Source organism: Dermacentor variabilis, chromosome 1 (assembly GCF_050947875.1).
Source record: "Dermacentor variabilis isolate Ectoservices chromosome 1, ASM5094787v1, whole genome shotgun sequence".
Lineage (NCBI taxonomy): Eukaryota > Metazoa > Arthropoda > Arachnida > Ixodida > Ixodidae > Dermacentor > Dermacentor variabilis.
The window spans coordinates 272,180,016-272,204,348 of NC_134568.1; the positions used below are offsets into that span (position 1 = coordinate 272,180,016).

The window sequence follows — 24,333 nt, forward strand, 5'->3', positions numbered from 1 at the left end:
CGTTATCACGAGTTATCTGCAAGTAACGCGGTCATGAGCAAATAAATGAACATGTGAAGGAAAGCATGTAGGTGAGTCGTTAATATAGATTAGGAAACGAAGGGGGCTAAGTGCCGAGGCCTGAGGGACGCCGGTGTAGGACGTGTTGACCGCTTGTCAAATTGATCAAGCTGGGCATAGCAATTGAAGAGTTCTGTCAACTTCACTTTCTGACCAATGGTCCCACTACATGTAAGGGAATTCTTTCTCCTATTCCAAGAACGAAGGAAATATAACTTCTGTGCGGCCATTCATACCACTTCTGAGTGGGCGTAGTGCACCTAGTTATACGCGGTCATCAGCGCATGCACTTGGGAGAGAAAATAACAATAATCATAAAAAAAACAAGACGGATAGACGGAATGATTATCAAAAATATTTTCTGAACACTTTTAGGAGAGAGAAGTTGAAAAGAAAAAGAGGAGGTGGGCTCCGTTTAGCGTTCCATGTCCCCACCGATAGAAATTAAGTACATTTATACCCGTAGACATTGTATATACACGACGAATGTGGATGTGTGCGACCGGAATGAGATCATGCGTGAAATGGAAAGGATGCCGATGCTTCGTTACAAAGGTGAGAAGCGCCCGGTGTAAAAGGGGCAAGAGGCAGACCACGGGGCTGCGGCTGTTTGCCGGCGGGCTGCCCCCCTCGGCCGCAGGTCACGGGCGCCCGGCTTCGACCCCCCAGCGCTCGTTAGAATTGCGCGCGCGCGGCGGGCGCCGGCGGCGCGACGCGGCGCGCACGTGGCCGGCTCGCGCCGGAGGCTCCGCCTGCGGTTCGCGGTTCGTCGGCCCCGAGCGCCACGCAGCGGACGCGTCCCGTGGGCCGGAAAATTAGCCGGGGCTCCGAGCGCAGCTGCCGTCGCCAGGGCGCATGCGTGCCGCGGCTATTTAACGACACGCGCCGCCGGGGCGGGGACGATCACGACCCGAGGCAGCGGCCACGCATGCGCGCATGCACCCACGCTCGGAGCACCCAACGCCGACTCGTCGCCACTGTGTGTCCTGGCCGCCTTGTGACCGTTACAATGGGCATGTTGGTCCATGCGCAGATGCCCACTGTCACGTTCACTGGGCGGACGTGGCGCCCGCAACCGCCGGACAGAGAGGTGAATATGGCACCGCCGCAACAGCAGCCCCGTTTTTGCCTGAATCGCGGCAGCCTGCAGCACCCGCCGGCCGGGGCAGCGGTCTACCGGCGGCGCGCGCGATCTGCTCTGCGCCGGGAGACTACCCCCACCCCATGCTTCTGCTTGCCACGTGACGTGAGCCGCCTTGCCACGGGTGCGTTGGTCCTGCGCAAGAGGCACACTGCTTGCATGCTGTCTCCACCTTTCACCCCTTTCGGTGATGCTTGCATGGCGCGCGCCGCCAGAGCACCCCTCACTTCCTTCTTCCTCACCGCATACAGTCGCGGAGCACGTGGCCTCCATCCGCGCCGTTAGAAAAGCCTGATCCCAAGCGCGCTCTTCGTTGTGAGCTCCTCCACGCTTGCATTAAACGAGCCGACTGCCGTTCTTACTCTCACCTGGTTACTTTGCTGCGGGAATCAAGGGTACCAACGCCAAAGTACCGATCATACCTTCTTATCCGCGATAGCATCACCTAAACTCATTAAGCACCTGCTGCGCAGCCTCCTTTGTACGCAGTTGAGGCACTGCCAATGCTCCTACCGTGCCAGTGGAATCCACGTATACGCGCTGACACATATTGTACACGTGGAGGATCGTTTTGGCGCGAACAACTTCGTCGCATGTGATCTGGCTGAACATGATACCTTGCCTGACTGCCAATACCATTTTATCTACATGTATCAGCCGAAAATCACTTCAGCATATTCATTATGTTGAACTGATTTTCTCTGATACGTGATTCAGGAATAACTGAATAAAATCAAAAGCGCCTCCCTAAATAGTTTTAAGCTTATCTCAACCGCCCGATCCATGTATCAACTGTCGCAATGTCTGTTCGCAGCTGTCTGTTGTAGCGCAAATATTTTTTTCACGAGAAATTCCCAGTCGAGCACAAGTTGCATACGTGGAACCAACACCGGAAGTAACTCTTCGCTAGTGTTCACCGGTCATATGCATATATATAAGTGGCTGATTGTAAAGGGGAATTTCATTAAAAATAGTTAGTGACTTAAATATTATCGCCTTCGTTTTGTGGCAAAACACCAAGTTACAAATAGACGACATACAGCACACTTGTGTGCAGCAGGTTGTAGCCGCAGTGTTGCTAATTTTACGTAGTACAGACAGCAGAAGCTGCGCCCGAATTCTTAAAATGCCACGCTTAGGCCCACAATGGCATCACAATTTTTGTTTTTAAATATTTAATGCAATGCGATCTACGCAGTCAGTTTACGGTATTCGTTTGTTCCAACTGTAAGGAGCGCTTCATTCAATGCCAATTTCACGGCAAGTAGAATGAACGCAAAGAGCAAGCGGAATGTCCTTTACATTCTTTTACTTTAGCATAAACCCCAAAAACAAAAATGAATCGTTCATCCTGTACCTGCCATAGGTCCCTTAACCGAACAAATCATTCCAGAAATTTAACAACCTGCGCCGAACCCCCGCACTCCACCCCCCACCCCCACTCCCCTATTTCTTTTGCTCATTTTTGTATTTTGTTTAACTTAATTTATTACTTTTCACGTTTCCTCGTCTCTCTCTCTCTCTCTTATGCTTTGCTTTGTTGGAACCACATTTTTCAATTAACACTGCCCGCTGCTGACGCCGTTCTCGCGACATGGCATTTCTGTTTTGTCATCCCCGCCGGCTCCAGAGCCAGACACATGCGCGAGTCGAATGCCGGCGAGGCCCACGTGCTCTCTCGCAGGCCGTGACGCCACCAGCGGCGCGCACGCAGCAGCACCTGAGGAGCCCGCTCGCACGCACCGCCTTCCGCTCTCGCGCCCTATCCAAAGGTCACTCGCACGCATGCGCCCTTCGACACGCGCGCGCTCGCTCTTCCGCGTCCGGCGCGCGCCGCTGTCGCAAGCGGGCCGCGTTTCGACTTTCGCCGAACCTCGTCTGGAGGCGAGACGAGTCGAAAAAAAAAAGAAAGAAATCTAAATTACCGTTCCTTCAAACCGGCAACTGGGGCAGTGCATTTTGCACCTGTCCTCGAGGGCCGGTTACCCCTCGTCAAAATCTCGAGTGGAATTCCACACACGCAGGCACATCCACCATGCATTCAGCGTGATGCGGCGGCGCTGGCTAAACAAAGCATATTAGAGCGGACTTGTAATTGGTGATGGAGGGTAAATACCCTTTGGTTATGCGGTGCTTTTGAGGTTAGGGGGACTTGTGCGGAATGTGCACGCATTAGGAGAGAACGGAGAGCCCCGCAGCGCCCTTTCATTTCAAAAAACTTCGTTGACTTGTATAATTTCACAGCCTTCAGTGCACAGCCTTCAGTGAACTTTACTTCCAATGTGTGCATTTCTTTGTTACCTCGTAAGAGCAGCGTTGCGCCGTAGTATGCTATACGCGTACTGCTTTATTGCGTAATGTGAATTTACGCTGGCCTCCTGGAGCAAGAGTGTCTTCTAAACCAAACATGATTGAGACGCTGTGGGGTGAAAGCCGACGGGGTACTCTGTTCTGCGTAAGTTTCGTTGTTGCTAACAATGTCGGCCGATGTAATTTTAATTGCCTGCGGTATTAACGGAGTTGCGCCTGCTCAACTGGGTTGTTTGAAGATGCAGGTATTATTCGCTGGGCAAATCGCAGTGGGCAATTAAATATTGGGCAAATCTGTGCCAAATGTTGTTATAGCTATTTAAGGAATACATTTATGTGCGTAACTACGGACGGCCAGTTCTCAGTCATGCAGTACATTTGTAAGGGACCCTGAAACTAGTACAATTTAAATTATCTGTCCCGAAACGTGCGACAAAATACAAAACTAGTGTTCCATGAAGTATTGGGCTGCAATGCGCAAGGAAAGCTTTGTGGGAAATTGGCGCGAAACGTCATTGTGTGTCGGCACAATTTAGAGGACGGCTATCTGGAGAGGCTTGCTAGTCAGAGGAGCCCTGTAAAGGAATCAGTCTAAAAAAGCTGGCTAGCCTCAGTTCCAAAACTGCATGTTTCCTTAAGTAACTTATTTGAAAGTTAATTAGCAGAATTTACTAACTCCTTGTTGTTTCACTTGCAAATTAACGACCACTTTTCTGAATAGCCCAGAATAGATCTCATTGCGCTATCCGCCTCAGGCGATTAGTAAAATTAGCCCTCGATTTAACAAGAAAGTCGGACGATATAATAGGTCGTATAGGAGCATCGTCGCAATGGTAGCGTTCTCGTTGTCTGGAATGCAGCGCCTTGTTTCAGCCAAGCGCGAAATACGCGGTTCGTAGACCGCGAGAATACTGTATAGCATCCCTTTACTAGCTTAAATGTTCATGTGCACTATCTACTGGGAGCCTTTGCTTAGCAAATCTGCACGCCTTGCATGCATTCTACATGATTGGTCAACATAAGAAGAAAGAGACGCCTCGCTGAATACGTCGTGCGATGTCCCTCATTCAGACTTTCTGCGCTCTTGTGGTCGATGTGCGAGTTGCATTTTCCGATTCATGAATGCTGCCTGGAGATATAACCGTATCTTGAAAGAGCTCGCCTCTATAGAAGAGGCACCACCATAAGACAATGCAGGCTCACAAGAGCTCTTGTTCTTGTTTTCAGCCTGAAAAAAAAAAAAACGTATACGTTTATAATAAACAAACACGCACGCATACTCTCACACTGAACCGCATCAATTATGTTCATCAAACTGTTCGAGCACCGGTCTTGGTTGCTATCGTTCATTAAAAGGCAGAATGAATGAGTTACTATCTGTACCTGGTCAATTTTAACGCGTTTTATTTCTTAGATAGATAGATAGATAGATAGATAGATAGATAGATAGATAGATAGATAGATAGATAGATAGATAGATAGATAGATAGATAGATAGATAGATAGATAGATAGATAGATAATGCTGTGTTTCATGGCGGAAGGTCCATATATGACCAACGAGCGCCAGACATGCTTTTATTCCTTGCTAACGTGATAACTGCAATAATATGTCGCATTTAGCTCCTTCGTGTCCAGGAATATTCCACATTGCCCCTGCGGCCATCTGCCGAACTTCGCCTCAGTGCAAAAATAATGATATTTCAGAAGGCCGCCCGAACTTCTACAACTTTCTATTATCAACGTTGAAAGGGTACATACTTTTATTAACGTGCGTATTTACGGCACTCAGTCGTAATGTATTTGCTGCGGTATAGTTTGATCAGGATTAAAACACTGCTATAACGCAACAGGAAAGTTACGACTAAGTTCCGTAAATACACATGTTATTAAAGGGCGTACCACGTCCATGTTGCTAACGGGTGGGTTGCTGAAATACGGGTGGACTATTGAAGCATCACTGTTAAAATTGCTGGCCACTGAGCTACGCTGGCGCATTGCGGTGAAGTTCGACAGATGGCCGCAGGGGCAATGTCCAAAATTCCTGGGTATGAGTCAACAGGCGCCGCTGCACACAGAAAGTACAGTGATTTCCATCCTAGCATTTGAGCAATTATATAGTAACGCGAATGTTATTTAACGTCAGTTCATTGAGTTAGCACTTGTTACGGATAAGTCACTGCGACACGCATTGGCAACGGTCTTCGGGGCTTAAATCGACTCAGCAGCAGAGTAGGTACAAGGAAGACGCTTAACGACTTGCGTATCGCAGTTCCTTCCATTAATGCAAAATTTGTCGCTAGAGTGGGAGAATTCTTCAAAACAGGCTTTAGAGAGCCTGTTTCTTCTAACAAACAAATGCGCAAGGACTGACGAAATCCGTCGTGTATGTGCGCCTAATACACTTCGAATACTGTGGGGTGAAAACCTCCACAATTCTGTTTCAAGCGGAACAGAAGTTGAAGCATATACATATAGCTGCGAAGTCGTGCTCTTCAGACTCCAGCTGCTATTATAGAGGCAACCGTCTTGTCGATTAGTCATAACAAATGAACATGTTTTCTTGGAACTGTTGACGGGGAAGTGGGGTTACGCGAACAAAGCACTGCGCTTAGCTTTATCTAATCAGGCTGCACGCAATGCGCTGGTCGAACGAGGGGGACAGCAAAGCTGTCTCGGACTGCGCGTGCCTTTGCACCGCCGTGCATGTAGCGGCGCGGCGAACGGAGCGACCCTCGTGGAGCGCAATAGGGCAATCAGCAGACGCGCGTCCCTGCCACGTACGGCTGCGGGAATCACACGGCGGGCTGGCCGTGCACTTGTATACTTTGTGGAGAAGGTCTTGTTTCGCGCTAAAGAGATAGCTACATAGTGCCAGAAAAAGTCAAAGTGCCAGCCAGCCGTCTGCTATTTCGCCTCCTCGCCCCCGCTGCTGCGTACGCGGCCGCAAGCTATTCGAGTCGCAGCTCTAAGCCGTTTAGGCGGTTGTGCGGCGGCGGATGGCTGTTCGCGCATTCGCGGCAGCTCGCGGTGATCAATCAAAACTGCCCTCTGCATGTGTCGGCGGCATGTTTCGATTCATTGCACCGGAAGAGCGACGAGGCATGAGGAGGGCCTGATTTCACACTTGCAGCGGCGAGCGCCTCTGTGGAGATTGTGAGGCCGCACTTTTTTGCTGCGCGCATTGCCGCGGGTGCATTTATTTCTCCTTGGCCGCCTATCAAGCGCACGCACTTCGCGGTGTCTCTAGCTGTTCGCGCTCCCCTTTGCAAGGTCGGTACAATAGGCAGCAGTTCGGTCCAGCCTCGGCGTAGATGGCCCGTTCCGGGTAGAAATTACACAATGCTAGGTGAAGTGGCAAAGAAAGAAAGAAAGAAAAGTGGATTGACAAGCATAGCGAGAGGAAAGTTACGGCGGCTGCCGAAATACATCGGCGAGGCAGCGACGTACCCACCGGCCACAGCATGATTTTACAAGCAGGATGCACTCGTGACACTTTGTGAAAACTGGTGTTGGGGGAAGAAATGGCTTGTAGCTATTTACAGCACGAAACGTTATGTGAATTACTTCAATCACTGGCATTATGCGATCGTGTTTCCGGTAACTGTTTTTCAGTTGCTGGTGGAGGGCTCAGCACTACTGTTGAGTCACTATATAGGCTCGTAGAACATCTTTGGTTTCGAATAAAACCTAATATGAAGAGCGTGCTCGTTCAGCGTGTTCCAATTAAAATCTGCCTTGTTCAGTGTACACGAAATGCACCCGGTCTTTTAAAATTTATTATTCAATCCATTTCGGTCTTCTGTCGCATCCTCATTGTTTGGAACCTCCCGCCTTTGCAATAAAGTTCCTTCTGGCGCTAGCCGTCGTATACTTCAATGTTTTGGAGCGGTGACAATGCCACAGTTGTCCTACCAAGGCCACTAGCAGTAGCTTTCGTTACGCGCAACCTGGCATAATACGTTTGACAAAGACTCCACATAACTGCTGTCTGTGCAAAAAAATAAAAATAAGGGGGAAAATGAATTGTGTCCCACTGCGTCCGTCACCAGAGCAGGCATAAGACCTTGCGGAGGCAGTACTGACGCAAGCACTGGCCTGCTTTAAAGTATGGAGGTCTCAACTTCTATACTTCCTGCAGTACCAGGGCTAGCCATTCTCAACAGCTATATAGCTATGACACAAGACAGCAAGCGCACCGCGGTTGCAGTCACCATGGGCTGCGCTATCTTTTGTATAGATGGCACGTTCTTTCGACACGAAGAAAATGTGGGCGTTAAATAAAATAATAATAATATTTGGGGTTTTACGTGCCAAAACCACTTTCTGATGATGAGGCACGCCGTAGTGGAGGACTCCGGAAATTTTGACCACCTGGGGTTCTTTAACGTGCACCTAAATCTAAGCACACGGGCGTTTTCGCATTTCGCCCCCATCGAAATGCGGCCGCCGTGGCCGGGATTCGATCCCGCGACCTCGTGCTCAGCAGCCCAACACCATAGCCACTGAGCAACCACGGCGGGTAGTTAAATAAAAGAAAAATTACCCACAGAGCCGCGCAAGTATACGCTTGCATCTGCCGAAAATACCACAAATAACGGGCAAGTAGCTAAACAGTTGTGACATACGTAAAGTTTAAGTAATCGCCATTGCAGTAACCGTGAATTGAGCGGCTTAGAGCGGATTACTGCGTATTGATGAAATTGTAACGCTCCACTTATTTCCTGAAGAAATAAAATCTGCAAACATGGCGGGCGTATCTGGATCGAGTACAATACAAAGACTAACACTCTATACCGCCATCAGGATCACAAAATCGGGGCTAACTGTTTTCTTTCTCCGTGTGCATTGCTACGTTCACCTGCCACATTGAGATTGATAGGTTTCATGCGAGTCACGCGTGCTGCAGCCTTTTCATTTGTGCGAGCCCAGCTAGTTCTTGTATTTTCTATGTTTTCCTTTGTCATTGTCTTATTATGTCTGAACAGTGTCACCATATCCCCAGCGAGGCTTCGATCCAAGAGTGTTGAACCAACTTGAAAACTGCGGCTGTGAAAATACGCGCTCGTTTCTAAATGACGCTGGATTTAGGGAAATGATTACCCATGCCAGACAAGTGATCTCTACTCGTTGCATAAACAGATTGCAACTGGAACGCGTCTTGTGCGGTTGGTGCTACTGAAGCTTCTTGGTGCACGCCTGGCGCCAGCAGAAATTGCGAAGCTTGCCGTGGTATATACGCGAGAGCGTTAAAACATACGGAGCGGTCGGACCTTGCAGATACGTTATTCGACGCTGCCAAGAGCACCGCCCAAGATGTGCGATTTGATGCGAAAGCGTCATCAAATCATCAAATGGCCCATTGAGTGAAAAAGCCGGCGTCTGTAGCAGCGAAACGGCCCCTGAATTCCCATTGGCTGTGACACCACGTCACGTGCACGCCTCGACGGAGCAGAGCGGGCGAAAGGGAACAGCTGTTGGCGCGCCAGGTGTTGCGTGAGGGCAGGGCTCATCGCCGCGACGCCACGTCTCCCTCGCTCTCGGAAGCCTGTGTTATCCGCGCGTTCCTTGTCCGTGCATCGCCGGCGTTCTTTTGGCGCGTAAAACCCCATTCATCCTCTCGCCTGCGTTCCAACTTCGCCTCGGTAATCGCTATAAAGAAATAATGTATATGAAAAGATTGACTCGCCATTCCGGCCCTGCGAGAGTGGATGTCCGGCGAAGCTGTTGCCAAACCACCACTACAACGGCTGAGTGGGTATGCAATGCTTAATTTATGGTTGGGATGCTTGTTTTGAGCGTGTCCTTTATGGAAACATGCTGTTCTAGCGTAATGTGTGGTATTTTAGCTATCGAATGCATGGAGCTATGCCGGCCAACAAGGTAAGAGAACGGGACTCGAAGATGCGGTGGCATAGTGCAGGTGTTCGCTTCTTACATATATCTACATGACGTTCACAGGGGCCTTACGATCGGAGCTCGTGGACTGGGTTCATCTAGGGTTGCTGAATTTGCATTCGTTACTCCCTGAGGTTGCTGCTAAGATTATCACATACGGTTCCTTTATGATCTGCTACAAGGAAACTAACAGTCGCATACTTGCCTGCGTAGTGTCACACTCAATGTGCTGACTTTTTTAAGGCGGTAAGACTTGGCACCAATGCGAACATTTCTCGAAGACCTAAGCTACTTGTTTCTAACCATTTGTAAGTACAGCTAAGTATTACTATACGACAGATGTCATACTCAGTGTGTCTCGAGCTCAAATGATCTTGGCGATTAGCTTCTTTTTATTTTATTTCGTTTCTCGTTCTGTCTTCATTAATTCGTTTTGCCCGTTTGCCCCAGCACAGGCTGGAAAACCAGTCATTGCAGTGGTCAACCTATCTGTCTTTCCCTCTCTTTTTCCTCCTCTTCATCATTGACGATTGTCATTCCGTCAATTAAACTGAAATGTTCAGAATCGTACTCTTTTAAGGAAAAAAGAACTTCTTTTAATTTTCGATATTACCTAGGTCAATTACTGCAGAAATATCAGAATACCTTAGTTTGTAGCAGCCCCTATACAAGCACTACGTTAAGTCAGTGTTAGCATTTTTTACTGTAAATATGTGTTTTTACCGGCAAGTCCTAATTGCTCTGCCAACATTCCTAAATGTCGCCGACATTGTCTTGTAACTTACTGCCCCCTCCCCCTTTTTGTTTTTCTCGAGAAGTTTACGGGAACCTTCTTTCTTTCTCTTTCCACTACAAGATATTACTTTTTGAATTTTGAGTAAGCAACGGTACTTACGTTGCTCCATATTCCGTTAAACGCAGGTAACGTGCGTAAACTCGCTGAATCTTGAAAAAGGAAATGCAGTTTCTTCACGTACTCACTGCAGCGAACCAAATTTGACTTTATAAGATAAGCGGCTTTTCATCAAGGTTTTCTATATTTTGCAGCACAAACGATTTTCTTTCTTTTTTTCTTCTACGATATCTTAGAAGATCTAGGGTAGCCGGCTCCTGTTAGAGAAGTGAACCTCTCTACTTCTCAATAAATACATTCCTATGTTTTCGTCGCGTACACGGATTTTAAGTTAAGATCTCTCGCAGCTACTTTACGGAAACAATCCCCTGCATGTGTTCTGCTAGTGACACGCGTTTCATTCTTGAGGAAAAGAGTTCAAGAAGGTCGTTTGTTTGCATAGCTTGATCCATATCAGTGAGCACATAATGCTAAAAACAAAGTGGCTCTTTAGTTCGTTGGTGCCACGGCTATGTAAATGCCTAAAACCACCCAAACCACAGAAATAATTTATTTCAAGGAACGCAGCGAAGTCAGCATGAGCCAGCACAACCGAACCTGCTACACGGCTCGAGAAAGGGTATTAAAATAATCAATAAGGGACTTGAGTCGCGACTTACACTGGAGAAGTCTCTTGCGGATCGAGTAAAAGAAAAATCTTCCCTTGCGTCTTCTGTCGTTTACCCTGCCCTCCCCCCATGCCCTTCCATCCTTCTTTCCAGCAGTAGGGTAGCGAACCGTATGTTCGTCTGTTGTTTAACATCCCTGCATTCCCATGTTCAGTTCAAATGCGTTGCCAGGCACGCTGTCTAACCTTTACAAATCTGTCTTGTACATTGTTGCTAATATCGAGGCAACCGCCTCATTAATTTTGCTATCTTCGAGAACTATATTAAATGACAGCATCAAGTGCCACTCATCCGTGTGTCCTTTTGCATCTTTTGTGGTTGGGGTATGCTCAGTATACGTCCTAGTTGCTTCGATTATGTCCCAAAGTTGTCACTAAGCGCATAAAATAAGGCGAATCGAAAGCGATCCACACACCTCAGGCATGCCCATATTTCAAGTTAAATCTGCTCTAAACCTATCTTTATCTTTTCTTTCCTTTTTTTTATATTGTAGCCACAAAATTTCACTGATGAGGATTCTAGCATCTCTGTAGAAATGTACCAGGAAGGGAGTTCCCGTGCAATTTCTGTTCTGAAGTAATTTTTTTAAATTTAATTATGAGGTTTTACGTGCCAAAACCACTTTCAAATTATGAGGCACGCCGTAGTGGAGGACTCCGTAGTGGAGGACTCCGTAGTGGAGGACTAGCCCCCATCGAAATGCGGCCGCCGTGGCCAGGATTTGATCCTGCGTCCTCTTGCTCAGCAGCCCAAAACCATAGCCACTGAGCAACCACGGCGGATGTTTCTTGTCTTTTTTTTTGTTGTTGTTGTTGTTTTCCGAAGTGAGGAGAAAAAAAATATTGTCCTCGACCCCTTCCAACCCCTTTACTGCCCCAATTCATTGACGGAAAGAAAACACCATTCGCAATTAAATGGAGATATTGAGTTCATTTTCTTTTCTCAAGACATTAATCAAGATTTATATTGCGTGTAGTGGGTAAACTAATTTCAGGCATGCCCGAACGCTGACCAACCAAAAGGACTGCAAATGAAAAAGTGAGCGTGGGCTTACGAGATCATAGCCTCGTTGCTGCATGCCTTCCTTTCTTTCTTTTTCTTCTTTCTCCGTCTATCTCTATTTCCCGTCAGTTCTTTTAGAAAGAAAGATGTTCCTGTTTTCGGCCACGTATGCTCCAATATACCGGAGGTTCATGTGGTCGCTTGCATTGATATCGGCAAACGGCAGCGCAGACAGGTTGAAGCGAATATCGTGGGAATTGAAGCACATTGGACCCCATGTGTGAAAGCGGCGCGCTTCGATTGCGATGCAGTCGTAACATCTGCATACATACAGGACATAAATGTCCTACCCAGTCTTTCAAGAGACATGAAACCGCTGAATCGTCACTTAAGTAATAAATATATATCTATACATATATATATATATATATATATAGAAAATGCATTTCAAGTCAGTCTTTACTTCTCTTTTGCGTAACCAGTTTTCTATAGGTGCTCCTGATTTTACCCTGTATCGTGTTTAAAAATGTCTGTCTATTGCCGCGTAAGTGTCATTGCCTGGAGAAAGTGAATAAATTTCGTTGACTCCGCCTGTTCGTTCTATCGTTCTTTGCGATGCAGCTTCGCGTAGCTGTAAGAACTTGAGGCGTAGTCTAATATGGCCAGCTAATGGGATCAGCACCAAGGTTCGATAATACACCGCGAAAGCTGTTCCCGCTGTAGCACAACGGCACATTATAAGGCATGCGCCGCGGCTGGAAGCGGTGCTGTAGTCCTGTCGGTCGTTACAAGTTGCCTGCAGAAGTTACGACGGTAATTACGCTCTTGTGGCAGCAGTGACTGTTGAGGTTATCTGCGCAGCTGTTCACTGTAAAAAGGTGAAATGGCGAAACGACAGCCTGCAGTTAAGAAACTTGGCAGAACATTATTGCACACACGCACAAAAATTGCCGCTTAGGCGGTCCCTCGCACACTCCTGTGATGTGAAAGGAATGAAAAATGCTGTTTAACTTGAAGACTTCAAATGGCTGTCTAGAATCGCGGTATCTCGAGGAAATCAACACCATGAGCGGCGCGCGTTGTGCTGCGTTACGAGCACGTTAAAACATAACAGTTACGGATATGTATGATGATGACCATCGTCCTCCTTGAATGACAACGGAGAGTAAATATACTCACATCTCTCAATGACATTAAAAAGGCTATCTAGGTAAATTTTTTTGCGTATTGTTTCTTCGCAGCTTATGACAGGTCGGGATCGGAAGGCGGGCATTCGCGGCATTTGAAGAGCGCCTGTCGTTGAAAGGCGTGTAGCCGGTTTATTGGAGGAAAACGACACTATCGTACTTGCTGGATTTCAACCCGTCGCAAAAATTTAAAGAAACGAAAAAAAGGAAGACGAAGGGGGCAAGCAAAGCGACGCCTGTTTAAAGTAGTCTTAGTGCATCATTGAAAGAACAAATAAAAATTACCGGCTTGCAGTAAACAACGTGCACAGAAAGAAAATGACGTTCTACGTTGTTTACAATGCGCTGGCACTATAAATGCTTGGCAAGGGTTAACGTTCGGCCTAGCTGGCATGGCATTGTAACGAGTATAATTTAAACGCTCGAAAGTTAGCGAGCGTGTTGTGTTCTCCCCGTCTTTTCGAGCGCGTTGCACCGGTTACCGTGGATTCGCTTCAACTCGCACGGTTCGCCATCATTGAACAGATCAAAATCGACCGCGAAGAAATGCCTCGAGCAACTTTGTGTGGAACACCGCGCGAAATCATTAGTCGACGCTATACGGAGTGCCGCCCGCCAGTAGCGCGCCGGCGGCGGTGACGGGTTTGTGTCCTCCATCTGCAGCTTGTCTTTTCGCCAAACAAGCCGGTTGCCTCGTTCGCTCTTGCTTCCTCTATAGCGTCTCGTGCCCGTCGCTGACCGCCATCTGCTGGAGGCTCGGCCGGCTCTTGTTGGCGGAGCACGCGTCCTTCGTTCCGTCGGCCCCACTTCAGTCAGCCCGCTCCTGTGCAGCACTACAGCCTTCGTTCTGCTGTAAACGCGAAACTGCGACTCTCGCATAAACACGCGGTTCCATCTCTTGCACGCGCCAATGCGAAGCGAGATCTCCAGTATAAGCAGCCGCGGGATAAATGTTAAATAACAACTGGCACCCATTGTTTCGTTACTCCTCCCAATAGCACATACACAAAGAAAAGCGGCAGGATAACGCAATTTTTGTTTTTGCAACTTATGTTCGAGGCGGCACAAGTATAGAAAGCACACCACGTGCACTACTCCGCACCTACATGATACGGAGAGAACATCGCAGCGCGCAGTCAGAGCCGCAGCTGTCGCAAAAGGTCCGCAGGAGCCGGAGCTTGCGGCCCAACTGCAACAGGCTCCGCCATGTGGCGCGCGCAGCTCGCGAGCCTGTTAAAGGACCTTGGTGTTAAACCCATCCCGAACAGGCACGCGTTGAGGCAATCACATGACTAAAGTGGCGTGTGTTTTGCGAGATATGCGAAAACTTCATTCATTCATTCAAATAACTTTATTCAGTGCCCTGCGATTTGGTGGGGTGGGCCTGGACCCCGCCTAGGTTTCAGCCAAGGGTTGTTGGCCCTTGGCAGCTTCCTCGGCTCACTGGACGGCCCAGAGTTGGTGTCGTAGGTCCGAGCTGAGCAACGCAAACTCCCAGCGCGCGCGTAGGCTGTCGCTGTTTGAGGCTGCATCACCGTTACACTGGATTACAGCCGTACATTCCCATAGGATATGCTCCAGGGTGGCTCTAGAGTTGCAATGTCTGCACTTGTCCGTTGGGTATAAATCTGGGTATATTAGGTGCATAATAGCTGGACTCGGATAGGATCCGGTCTGTAACTCCCGCCATTCTACAGACTGGTTTTTGCTTAATTTTGGGTGCGGAGGCGGGAATGTACGCCTCTGCAATCTATGGTGTTGTTTAATTTCGTGAAATCTGGTCATTCGATCTTCCCACTCCCACTCATCGGTAGTCCGTGAGGCGGGGCTAACCGAGGCTCGGTCCGTAAGCTCTCGAGCCATGCGGTGCGCCACCTCATTGCTACCGTCTGGTAATGTGTGAGCGGGTGTCCAGATGAGATCGACACTTTTGTCGTGGTTATTAGCTAATTTTAGGAGTCGTAGTGCCTCTGGGGAGATTCGACCATTGGCGAAGTTTCGTATGGCCGTCTGGACATAACTGACGATTATGCCCGCTGGTGTTTGTGCTATGGCTAGCGCAACAGCTATTTCCTCTGCGGTTTCTGCATGTGGCGTTTTGACTGTAGCGCCCGTCGTGCATTTTCCCTCGTAATTTATCACCACTGCTGTGTAGGCGCGCTTGTGTCTGTATCTAGCTGCGTCTACAAATGTGGTGTCCTTGCTGTTGCCGAATTTCTTATGTATATTGCGTGCTCTGCTTTCCCGTCTATCCTGATGGTGGGTAGGATGCATATTTTTGGGTATTGGAAGGATGGTTATCATGTCTCTGTTGTGTCTGGGCATATCTACTTTGACGCCATGTTGGGTATGATACCTTATACCTAGGCGATCCAATATTTGCCTACCTGTTTTAGTTTTGGACAGGCGTTCATATTGTGCTATTTGTTGTGCCTAGATTGGCTCATCCAGTGTATTGTGGAGACCTAGCTGCAGTAGTCTATCGTTGCTGGTGGTGATGGAGAGTCCGATTGCTTGCGTGCACATTTTTCTGATTAAGCAGTCTAATTTGTATTTTTCTGACGAGTACCATCGTAGGTACAGTGCCACGTATACTATACTGCTTATTACGAACGCTTGGACTAGTTGAATCAGATTGCCTTCTTTCATTCCACTATCATCATCATCATCATCATCATCATCATCATCATCATCATCATCATCAGCCTGGTTACGCCCACTGCAGGGCAAAGGCCTCTCCCATACTTCTCCAACAACCCCGGTCATGTACTAATTGTGGCCATGCCATGCCTGCAAACTTCTTAATCTCATCTGCCCACCTAACTTTCTGCCGCCCCCTGCTACGCTTCCCTTCCCTTGGGATCCAGTCCGTAACCCTTAATGACCATCGGTTATCTTCCCTCCTCATTACATGTCCTGCCCATGCCCATTTCTTTTTCTTGATTTCAACTAAGATGTCATTAACTCGCGTTTGTTCCCTCCCCCAATCTGCTCTTTTCTTATCCCTTAACGTTACACCTATCATTCTTCTTTCCATGGCTCGTTGCGTCGTCCTCAATTTGAGTAGAACCCTTTTCGTAAGCCTCCAGGTTTCTGCCTCGTAGGTGAGTACTGGTAAGACACAGCTATTATATACTTTTCTCTTGAGGGATAATGGCAACCTGCTGTTCATGATCTGAGAATGCCTGCCAAACGCACCCCAGGCCATTCTTATTCTTCTGATTATTTCCGTCTCATGATCCGGATCCGCCGTCACTACCTGCCCTAAGTAGATGTATTCCCTTACGACTTCCAGTGCCTCGCTGCCTATTGAAAATTGCTGTTCTCTTCCGAGACTGTTATGCATTACTTTAGTTTTCTGCAGATTAATTTTTAGACCCACTCTTCTGCTTTGCCTCTCCAGGTCAGTGAGCATGCATTGCAATTGGTCCCCTGAGTTACTAAGCAAGGCAATATCATCAGCGAATCGTAAGTTACTAAGGTATTCTCCATTAACTTTTATCGCCAATTCTTCCCAATCTAGGTCTCTGAATACCTCCTGTAAACACGCTGTGAATAGCATTGGAGATATCGTATCTCCCTGCCTGACGCCTTTCTTTATTGGGATTTTGTTGCTTGCTTTATGGAGGACTACGGTGGCTGTGGAGCCGCTATAGATATCTTTCAGTATTTTTACATACGGCTCGTCTACACCCTCATTCCGTAATGCCTCTATGACTGCTGAGGTTTCGACAGAATCTAACGCTTTCTCGTAATCAATGAAAGCTATATATAAGGGTTGGTTATATTCCGCACATTTCTCTATCACCTGATTGATAGTGTGAATATGATCTATTGTTGAGTAGCCTTTACGGAATCCTGCCTGGTCCTTTGCTTGACAGAAGTCTAAGGTGTTCCTGATTCTATTTGCGATCACCTTAGTAAATAGTTTGTAGGCAACGGACAGTAAGCTGATCGGTCTATAATTTTTCAAGTCTTATGGATTAGGATTATGTTAGCGTTCTTCCAAGATTCCGGAACGCTCGAGGTCATGAGGCATTGCGTATACAGGGTGGCCAGTTTCTCTAGAACAATCTGTCCACCATCCTTCAACAAATCTGTTGTTACCTGATCCTCCCCAGCTGCCTTCCCCCTTTGCATATCTCCCAAGGCTTTCTATGTTCCACTATGTTTTTCTATTCCACTATGTTTGTTGGCTATTCGTTTAAGTAGCCGCATGATTTGAGATGTTATAATGTCTAATTTGCGTACGGCCTCTCCATTGTAGCCGTTACTTTCAATGATGAGGCCCATGCAATACTCTGATCTTGTCAACCTTGGGTATGGGTGTATACCTTCTGCCGTAGTTAGGTGAACTTCCGGATTGTTTCGTTCCTCGTAGTTGCATGGTTTTCGGCTACGTCGCGTCGGTACATAAATGAGGAGCTCAAATTTCTCTGCCGAACACACCAGTCCGGTTCCTGCTAGGTATTGTTCAACTGCTTCTATGGCACGTTGTAATGTGTTTTCAACCTGTCCATCGTTGCCATCGCTCACCCAAAGGGTGATATTGTCAGCGTAGACGGTATGATTGAGGCCATCGATTTCCTGTAGCTTTGCTGGTAATTCAATAAGAACGGGTTAAACAGCATCGGGGATATTACTGAACCTTGGGGCGTACCTGCGCTTCCGATCCGTAGTTGTTCGGAGTTAAGGTCTCCTATCTTAATGTGTTCCTTTCTGTTGGTAAGGAAGTCTCGTATATAACTGTATACTCGCTGACCTAGGCCTAGCTCATTTGTTCTGTTTAGTATTGTTTCGTGGGTAACACTGGCAAAAGCTTTCCTTAGGTCCAATCCTAGGATAGCTTTGGTGTTCCGACTTGTGTTATCTATAATTTGATGCTTAAGTTGGAGCGTTGCATTCTGTGTCGACAAATTTCTCCGGAAGCCTAACAGTGTAGGGGGGAGAAAGTCGTTGTCCTCGAAATAGTCGGTCAGTCTCGTTAGGACAACGTTTGAGTTTGCCCACACAGGACTTGAGTGAAATGGGGCGCAGGTTCTCCAACTGCAGTCGCTTGCCTGGTTTAGGTATTAGAATAATCTGGGCCGTTTTCCATTGTTGTGGTATTGTACCGGATTTCCAGCATTCGTTCATATACTTGGTAAGTTGTTCTAGAGAGGCATCATCGAGATTTCGGATCGTCTTGTTTGTTATTCCGTCCAGTCCCGGCGCGGATGTAGTGTTAAGCTTTTGTAGAGCTGCTCTCAATTCCGCCTGGCTAATCTCTTCGTCTAATTGTCTGTTTTTGATGCCTGGGTAATCTGGGTGAATTGTTGGCTTAGCCCGAGATAAATACCTTGCGGCTATCTCATCGATAAAAGCTGCTTCAGTTTTGTCATATGCATGTAAGGTTTTGTTTATGTTTTGTCTGTACGTGGCTTTACTTTCCTCAGGATTCAAAGGTATGCGAAAACTTGCTCGTATCTTATTTTACTTCCCTCTTCTCCTTCTTCTTCTTGTTATTATTGGTAGTGGTTGTGACGTCCGTTTATTCCTCATACTTCTCGCGACACGGGATGCAGCGGCATTTTCGTGTCTGCTATTGCGTGCTTCTCAAAAGGAGAGGTACGGGACGGCAATACTGGCCTCTCTTCAGTGTTGATAAAAATTGTGACTTTCGCGTGCCGCCCGACCTCGCCAAATGTGATCGAGCGTGCTTGCATCGCCTTCGGCTCAATGAAGCGTCCTCTATTCGCTTTTCTTTTATTTAACATTCATCACTGTAGTGATATAACGCGCCAAATGTGCAAAGTTCGCGAAGACTTGATTCGCACAATCTGTACCAGCGTTGCACAGAATCAAAGATTCACTTAACGCAGTTCCTCTAACCTCCCTCACGGTGCACGCCTGGAGCTACATGATATCCTGCACATTGTAGGGGAGCGCATACTACTGCTGTGCACGTGAAAGAGGCGTGTTCTCATAATTTTGTTTTATTGATGCGAAAGCATTAGACGCCCCATTACGCGAAAATCCGGCGTTGTATTCGGCGGCGTGACCGAATGATGGTAGCAAAAATTGCCAATTACAAACATTAGAAAATAAGTCAACGAATACTTGCATTGACATCCAATTTCTCAAGCAAGTTCTTGTAAACAAAGCAAAACTAGCGCCTTTGAAAAGGTTTTTAGCCAAATTTCGGTCTGGGTGGGAGTCGAACCAACGCCTCCGGGGTGCAAGACGAGCGGGCTTCCCCGACGCCACGGTGGCTCCAAGGCTCTGATTGACTAAACGTGGGGCTAGTGCGCGCCTCGTTGGGCACGTGACGGCGCAGCCAATGGGCAGGAGGTGGCGCCACGTCATGAGTGTATAAAATGAGTGTGTAAAATAAAAGGCATTAATGTCCAGTTGAACTCCGCTGAAGGGTCCTTCGAATTATGAACTCCTCACGGGCAAGCGAGCGCGTCGAGACGCTTGGCGCGTTTTGGTTTGGCCTTACCAAGGCGCCGTTAGGACGCAGGCGAGAGCTTGCGCGGCCAAGGAACGTGCAGAAAAGTAGCATTTAACCAAAAGGACAATAATGCTATCGCATTCCCGCACATAAGCAGTTTAAGCGCCTCTGTCGAATTTATATATATATATATATATATATATATATTCTTGTTAATTACACAAGCTCTATTCAAGCTTTGCAGTTCTGTTTGCACAGCCCTTTTTTTAATCCAATAGCGGTATTTTTGTATTTTTTGTGTTTTACTTCTTTTAGTGAAGAGGTATATTTGCAGTTATTGTTTTTTACATTTACTTGTTGTTAATATTTCCTTTCTTTTCCTCCTTTTATTTTCTTGGAAGTTCTCTTTTTTTCATTTTCATTTTTTTTATCGTAATCACCTGGAGCACGCCAGGCGTTTGGCTGGGCATGTCTAGCTCTCATTCCTGTCCCTTCAACTACGCGCAACCGTAGCAACAATCGTGCGATCAAGACTCAAGTCTATTGTTCCGCGTGATGACGTACTGGTTTATTGCACGTGTGGTTCCACGCGTCACCAGGATGGCTCCTGCTTCGCGTGTACAGTCGCGTAGTTGTTGGCCTGCGGCGCGTGTTTACAAATGTGGTTTTCCTCGAAATAAACTCCAGTTGCGAGTCAGCGCCAGTGGCGTGTTCTTTGCCTAAGTCCTTGTCCGTTTAGCGCTGTTACTTTTCAAAAGATGGATTATTGTGCAACATGCCGGAGAGTCTGCTGTCAGATCAACCGTATATTCTGATCTCCTGTGTATTGCATTTCGTAATAATCTGATATATTGTAATAATATGAGTTTCTGATTGTGATATCTGGCTGACCTTATTGTCGTGTGTGCGTGCACATGAGCCTAAACTTCCTGCAAACACGCAAGACACAATTTTCTTGTTTTCTTTTTTACAGAAAAAATAAAATTGGCTTAGGAACAATGTCGTTATGTGTGTCACTTACTTGACCTGCAATAATTTAACTTACAGAAATAATTACAAATATGAATTCAACATATTCAGACCTATTCATAAGCCATATTTACCTTCATCGCTTATCAACTGACGCCACGTTTTCGAGCCTATGATGTTCGCCATAATTAAGCCGGCGAAATGTGCCGGGGACTTCGAGAAAGCTTTATAGCTTTCTTTCCAGTTGACTGTCCGGTGAGGTGGAGCACGAACACCACACGTGTGGGGACAGATACATATTGCTTTTCGCTCGCAACAAGTAAAGATGTCGCTGTAATGTTATTCACTGTCACTATCGGTCTGTGCTTGTTTGTCAATGTACGGTCTTGCCGACTCTGCCACTGTGGTTCCCGTGACCTGCACACTATAAAGACAAAAAAAAAAAAAAAAAAAAGAACGCCCGTTTCTGCGATTCGAGGTCCACCTTCTTGAATCATGTGCCCGCGTGAACACGCAGTATCGGCAGTGCCACGGAATATGTGTTCTTTCAATTACAACCACTGCGGCCGAATCACTGAGTTGCGGCTTTCGTATCCTGTTGCTTGCGCGCTCCGCTTTACGGGGTTCCTCGTTTCCGTTGTGAACGGCTAGCGGGCAGAAAGAGAGCGCCAGTCGGCGAAACGAGGCGAGGCGCGTGCACACGGACTTTCGGCCAGAGGGCGCCAGTGAAGCACCGTCGTGTGTGACGGTGCCTGTCCCCCTGCGGCTCGCTCGTCGCTGCAGGCCCGATGCTGCGTCTCTGTGTGCAGTGTGCATGCGTGTCCGTTTGCTGCTGCGGGCCAAGGCAGTCGTTTCGGCGAGGATGTTAGCCGAGCGCACAGGTGGCATCCAGGTGGCCGTACGAAAAGAAAGAAAGAAATGGAACGGTTCCCGACCCCCCCTCGCGCCTACGCCAGCCCTGCCTCCCTCGCCATCGCGCGCGGCCATCCACGGCCGCGAACGGCCTGGCGATCTGATAGACATTTCGAAAAGAGGGAGAACAAACGCGAAAGGACACTGCGAGAGCTGACGTGGCAGCCGAGAACCGGTGCTCCGGCTTCGACGCGGACACTGATCGGGAGAACGCGACGCTTATTTGCCCCGCAGAAAGCCGATATATGTATGCTCTCGGTTTTGCAGTTCCGTGCGAAAGTACGATTAATTACTCACAGGAAGCGAGATGCTCGTTGTTTCGGGAAGAGATCGCGACGACTGAAAATTTATTAAGCGACAGCGAACAGCGCGCATGTTGAATATCACTTTCTATATGGAGGTTATATGAGTACCGTTCGTGCTTTCCTATCGACGCGCAAATATACGTGACTGAATCATCCGTGCGTAAGTATACAAGAAACTGAGGGCAATGTGAGAGAGGCGCACGGTGAGATGTTCGGAGACTTGGCGGAGGCCGTCGCGCAGATAGCGGCGTCGAAGACGAGACATCGATAACAAGCGGCGTACAAGACACCGTGTTTCTGTTGGCTGAATTTTGTTGCCTGCCCCGAGTCCTCCTCCCTTAGCAGACTCAACAGAGCAGACTTCAATGCGTAATATTCAATTACCTGCACTTCTTGGGGGTTTATTGTTTTTGTCGTAGTAGTTAAGAAAAGGTTATAGATGGTTTAAACGAGCGGCCATTAAATAGCAAATGCGCGCCTTACGCACATGCATCGCTATTTAGTCACGTGGAATAAGTAATGACCTAACGTGAAACGGGAAATAATGGCGAAAAAATAATAATAAGCCGACTTGTATGTGTAGAGAGATTCTTTTGCACCACATAAGAAGCAGTATATGCAACTTAACTCCCGGATGTGCCAGCGCTCCCATAAAATATCGGTGTTATGCGCGAGGCCCGTGGCTGCACATGTCGCTGCACTAAAATAAAAGCGCCGCTAAAGCGCATGCTGCGCCATCTTTTGTGCCCGGGGAAAAACGATTTTTTCGCTTTCTTTTTCGCCGATTGTATACTCTTTTGGGAGCGTGGAATAAATCATACATCGCACAGTTCAGACTGATCATCAGGGTAAAAAAGGGACATGCCGCTGGCACAAGTTCTGGTGCTGAACTGACAAAGATTTGTGTTTCGTAAAACTGTTTCGGTCATTAACCAGCTGCTTTCGCGAATAACTTATAACACAACGAGCGCTAGACAAGCATTCACACGCAGTTCTTACGCTAAAGCTGTTTGTAAGAACCGGCGGCGAGTAGTAGCCATAGGAAACATATTAGCGAAGGCGGCTGGCGAATCAGAGGCTGTTCTTACCATCACAAAGATATCTGAAATTCGTCCCCTCATTATGATGGAGATGCATGGTTGGGCACTTGCATGCTCGTGTTCGGCAGAACTCATCGACGGCGTCACAGGCAACAGCGAATTCGAAAGAAAAGAAAACATGCCTGTCTTCTAAAGGTGAAGTCCCCGCGCTGTACGACTCTGGAGGACGCGTGTGTCTTGTTGAAAGGAAAATTCAGCGCAGTGATGCTCAGCTGCATTGCCGAAAATATAATAAAAAAACAAGAAATGGAATTGCCTTTGTCTATAGGTGGGCTGACATTTTTGTAACATATTATTGGCGACAGATGATCGTTGTACAGAAAGGATGGCACAGATGATTGTATGGGCAACTATTGTGAAAAAAAAAAAACGGTTATTGATAAAGCTGTGGTGCATTGAACTGCCGGTTATATATGTGCATCGCAGGAAAATACCGGGTTAATTAATCTACACCGCTGACCCCGATACGCTTAGCTTACTCCTCGGAACAAGTGTGTCGTGCGCAGATCGAATTGCAGCAGTATTGGTGCTTGCGGCAATTATATTTTTTTTCCTTGCCTATATCAGGTGTCTAAATTTGATGCTAAGCAGACTGAAAACATTAGAAATTTGTGAATGCGCCACGTTTAGTTACCGACCTAGTACAAATATCCGTACATGCCGTGGTAGCTTAATGGCCAGGCGTTGTGCTGCTGAGAAAGAGGTCGCGGCTTCGATCACTGCCGCGGCCGCCACATTCCAGTGGGGGCGGAATGAAGAGACGCTCCCGCATGGAGCCTTACAGTGCATGTTGAAGAAGTGGTCAAAATTAATACAGAGCCCTCCGCTATGGCGCCCCTCATAACCCACTCTGCAGTATCGGGACGTCAAATCTCTCAACTCCTGGCGCATTTCTTTTTTAGAGGGAATGTATTTCTTAGCGAGTTAACTCACCTCCCCCCCCCCCCCCACCCAATCTTTTTTTACCTATCGAGCATGTGTATTTCTGGCGTCTTTCGTGGGCCGATCCCGGAGATAGTGCTGTCAAAAGATGCGGGCCGATCCCGTGGGTATATGTGCAGTCTAAGAATGCGGCCCTTTGCCACGGGTATGTTCTATCTGAAAAAATTTGGTCGATCCCGAAGTTAGCGCAGTCGAGAAATTTAAGCAGTCCGACGCTACTCCTGCTCCCCCCTCCCGCCCTTCAGGCGAGCGGTCACGCGATAGAATGCACAGTGACTCCGCTCATTCTCGCCCCCAACTCGCTCAGGTAGACATTCTAAACTAGAGGTTAAATCGCATTCCAACTTTTTCTCTCTTTCGTTGTCCTTTCTTTCTTTCTTTCTTTCTTTCTTTCTTTCTTTCTTTCTTTCTTTCTTTCTTTCTTTCTCTCTCTCTCTCTCTCTCTCTCTCTCTCTCTCTCTCTCTCTCTCTCTCTCTCTCTCTCGCATTTGCCCCACGAAGTTGCGAATCTCGCAGAAAGCGGGGCAGCCAAATGAGAACGCCGGCGGAGCCAT

General features: G+C 47.5%; 1 protein-coding gene across 3 annotated transcripts in view; it reads left to right on the forward strand.

Annotated features, from left to right (window-relative positions):
• Window positions 1-1,028: 1,028 nt before the first annotated feature.
• Window positions 1,029-24,333, forward strand: part of LOC142564711 (uncharacterized) — a 117,319-nt gene continuing 94,014 nt past the window's right edge. For 2 of the 3 annotated variants that reach the window (XM_075675862.1, XM_075675856.1), the window contains exon 1: window positions 1,055-1,325. In XM_075675862.1, coding sequence (XP_075531977.1) covers window positions 1,070-1,325 — 256 coding nt within the window. In that variant the 5' untranslated portion in view covers window positions 1,055-1,069. Of the gene's footprint in view, window positions 1,326-24,333 lie in introns of all 3 variants that reach the window. The other variant, XM_075675849.1, reaches the window with a different exon arrangement.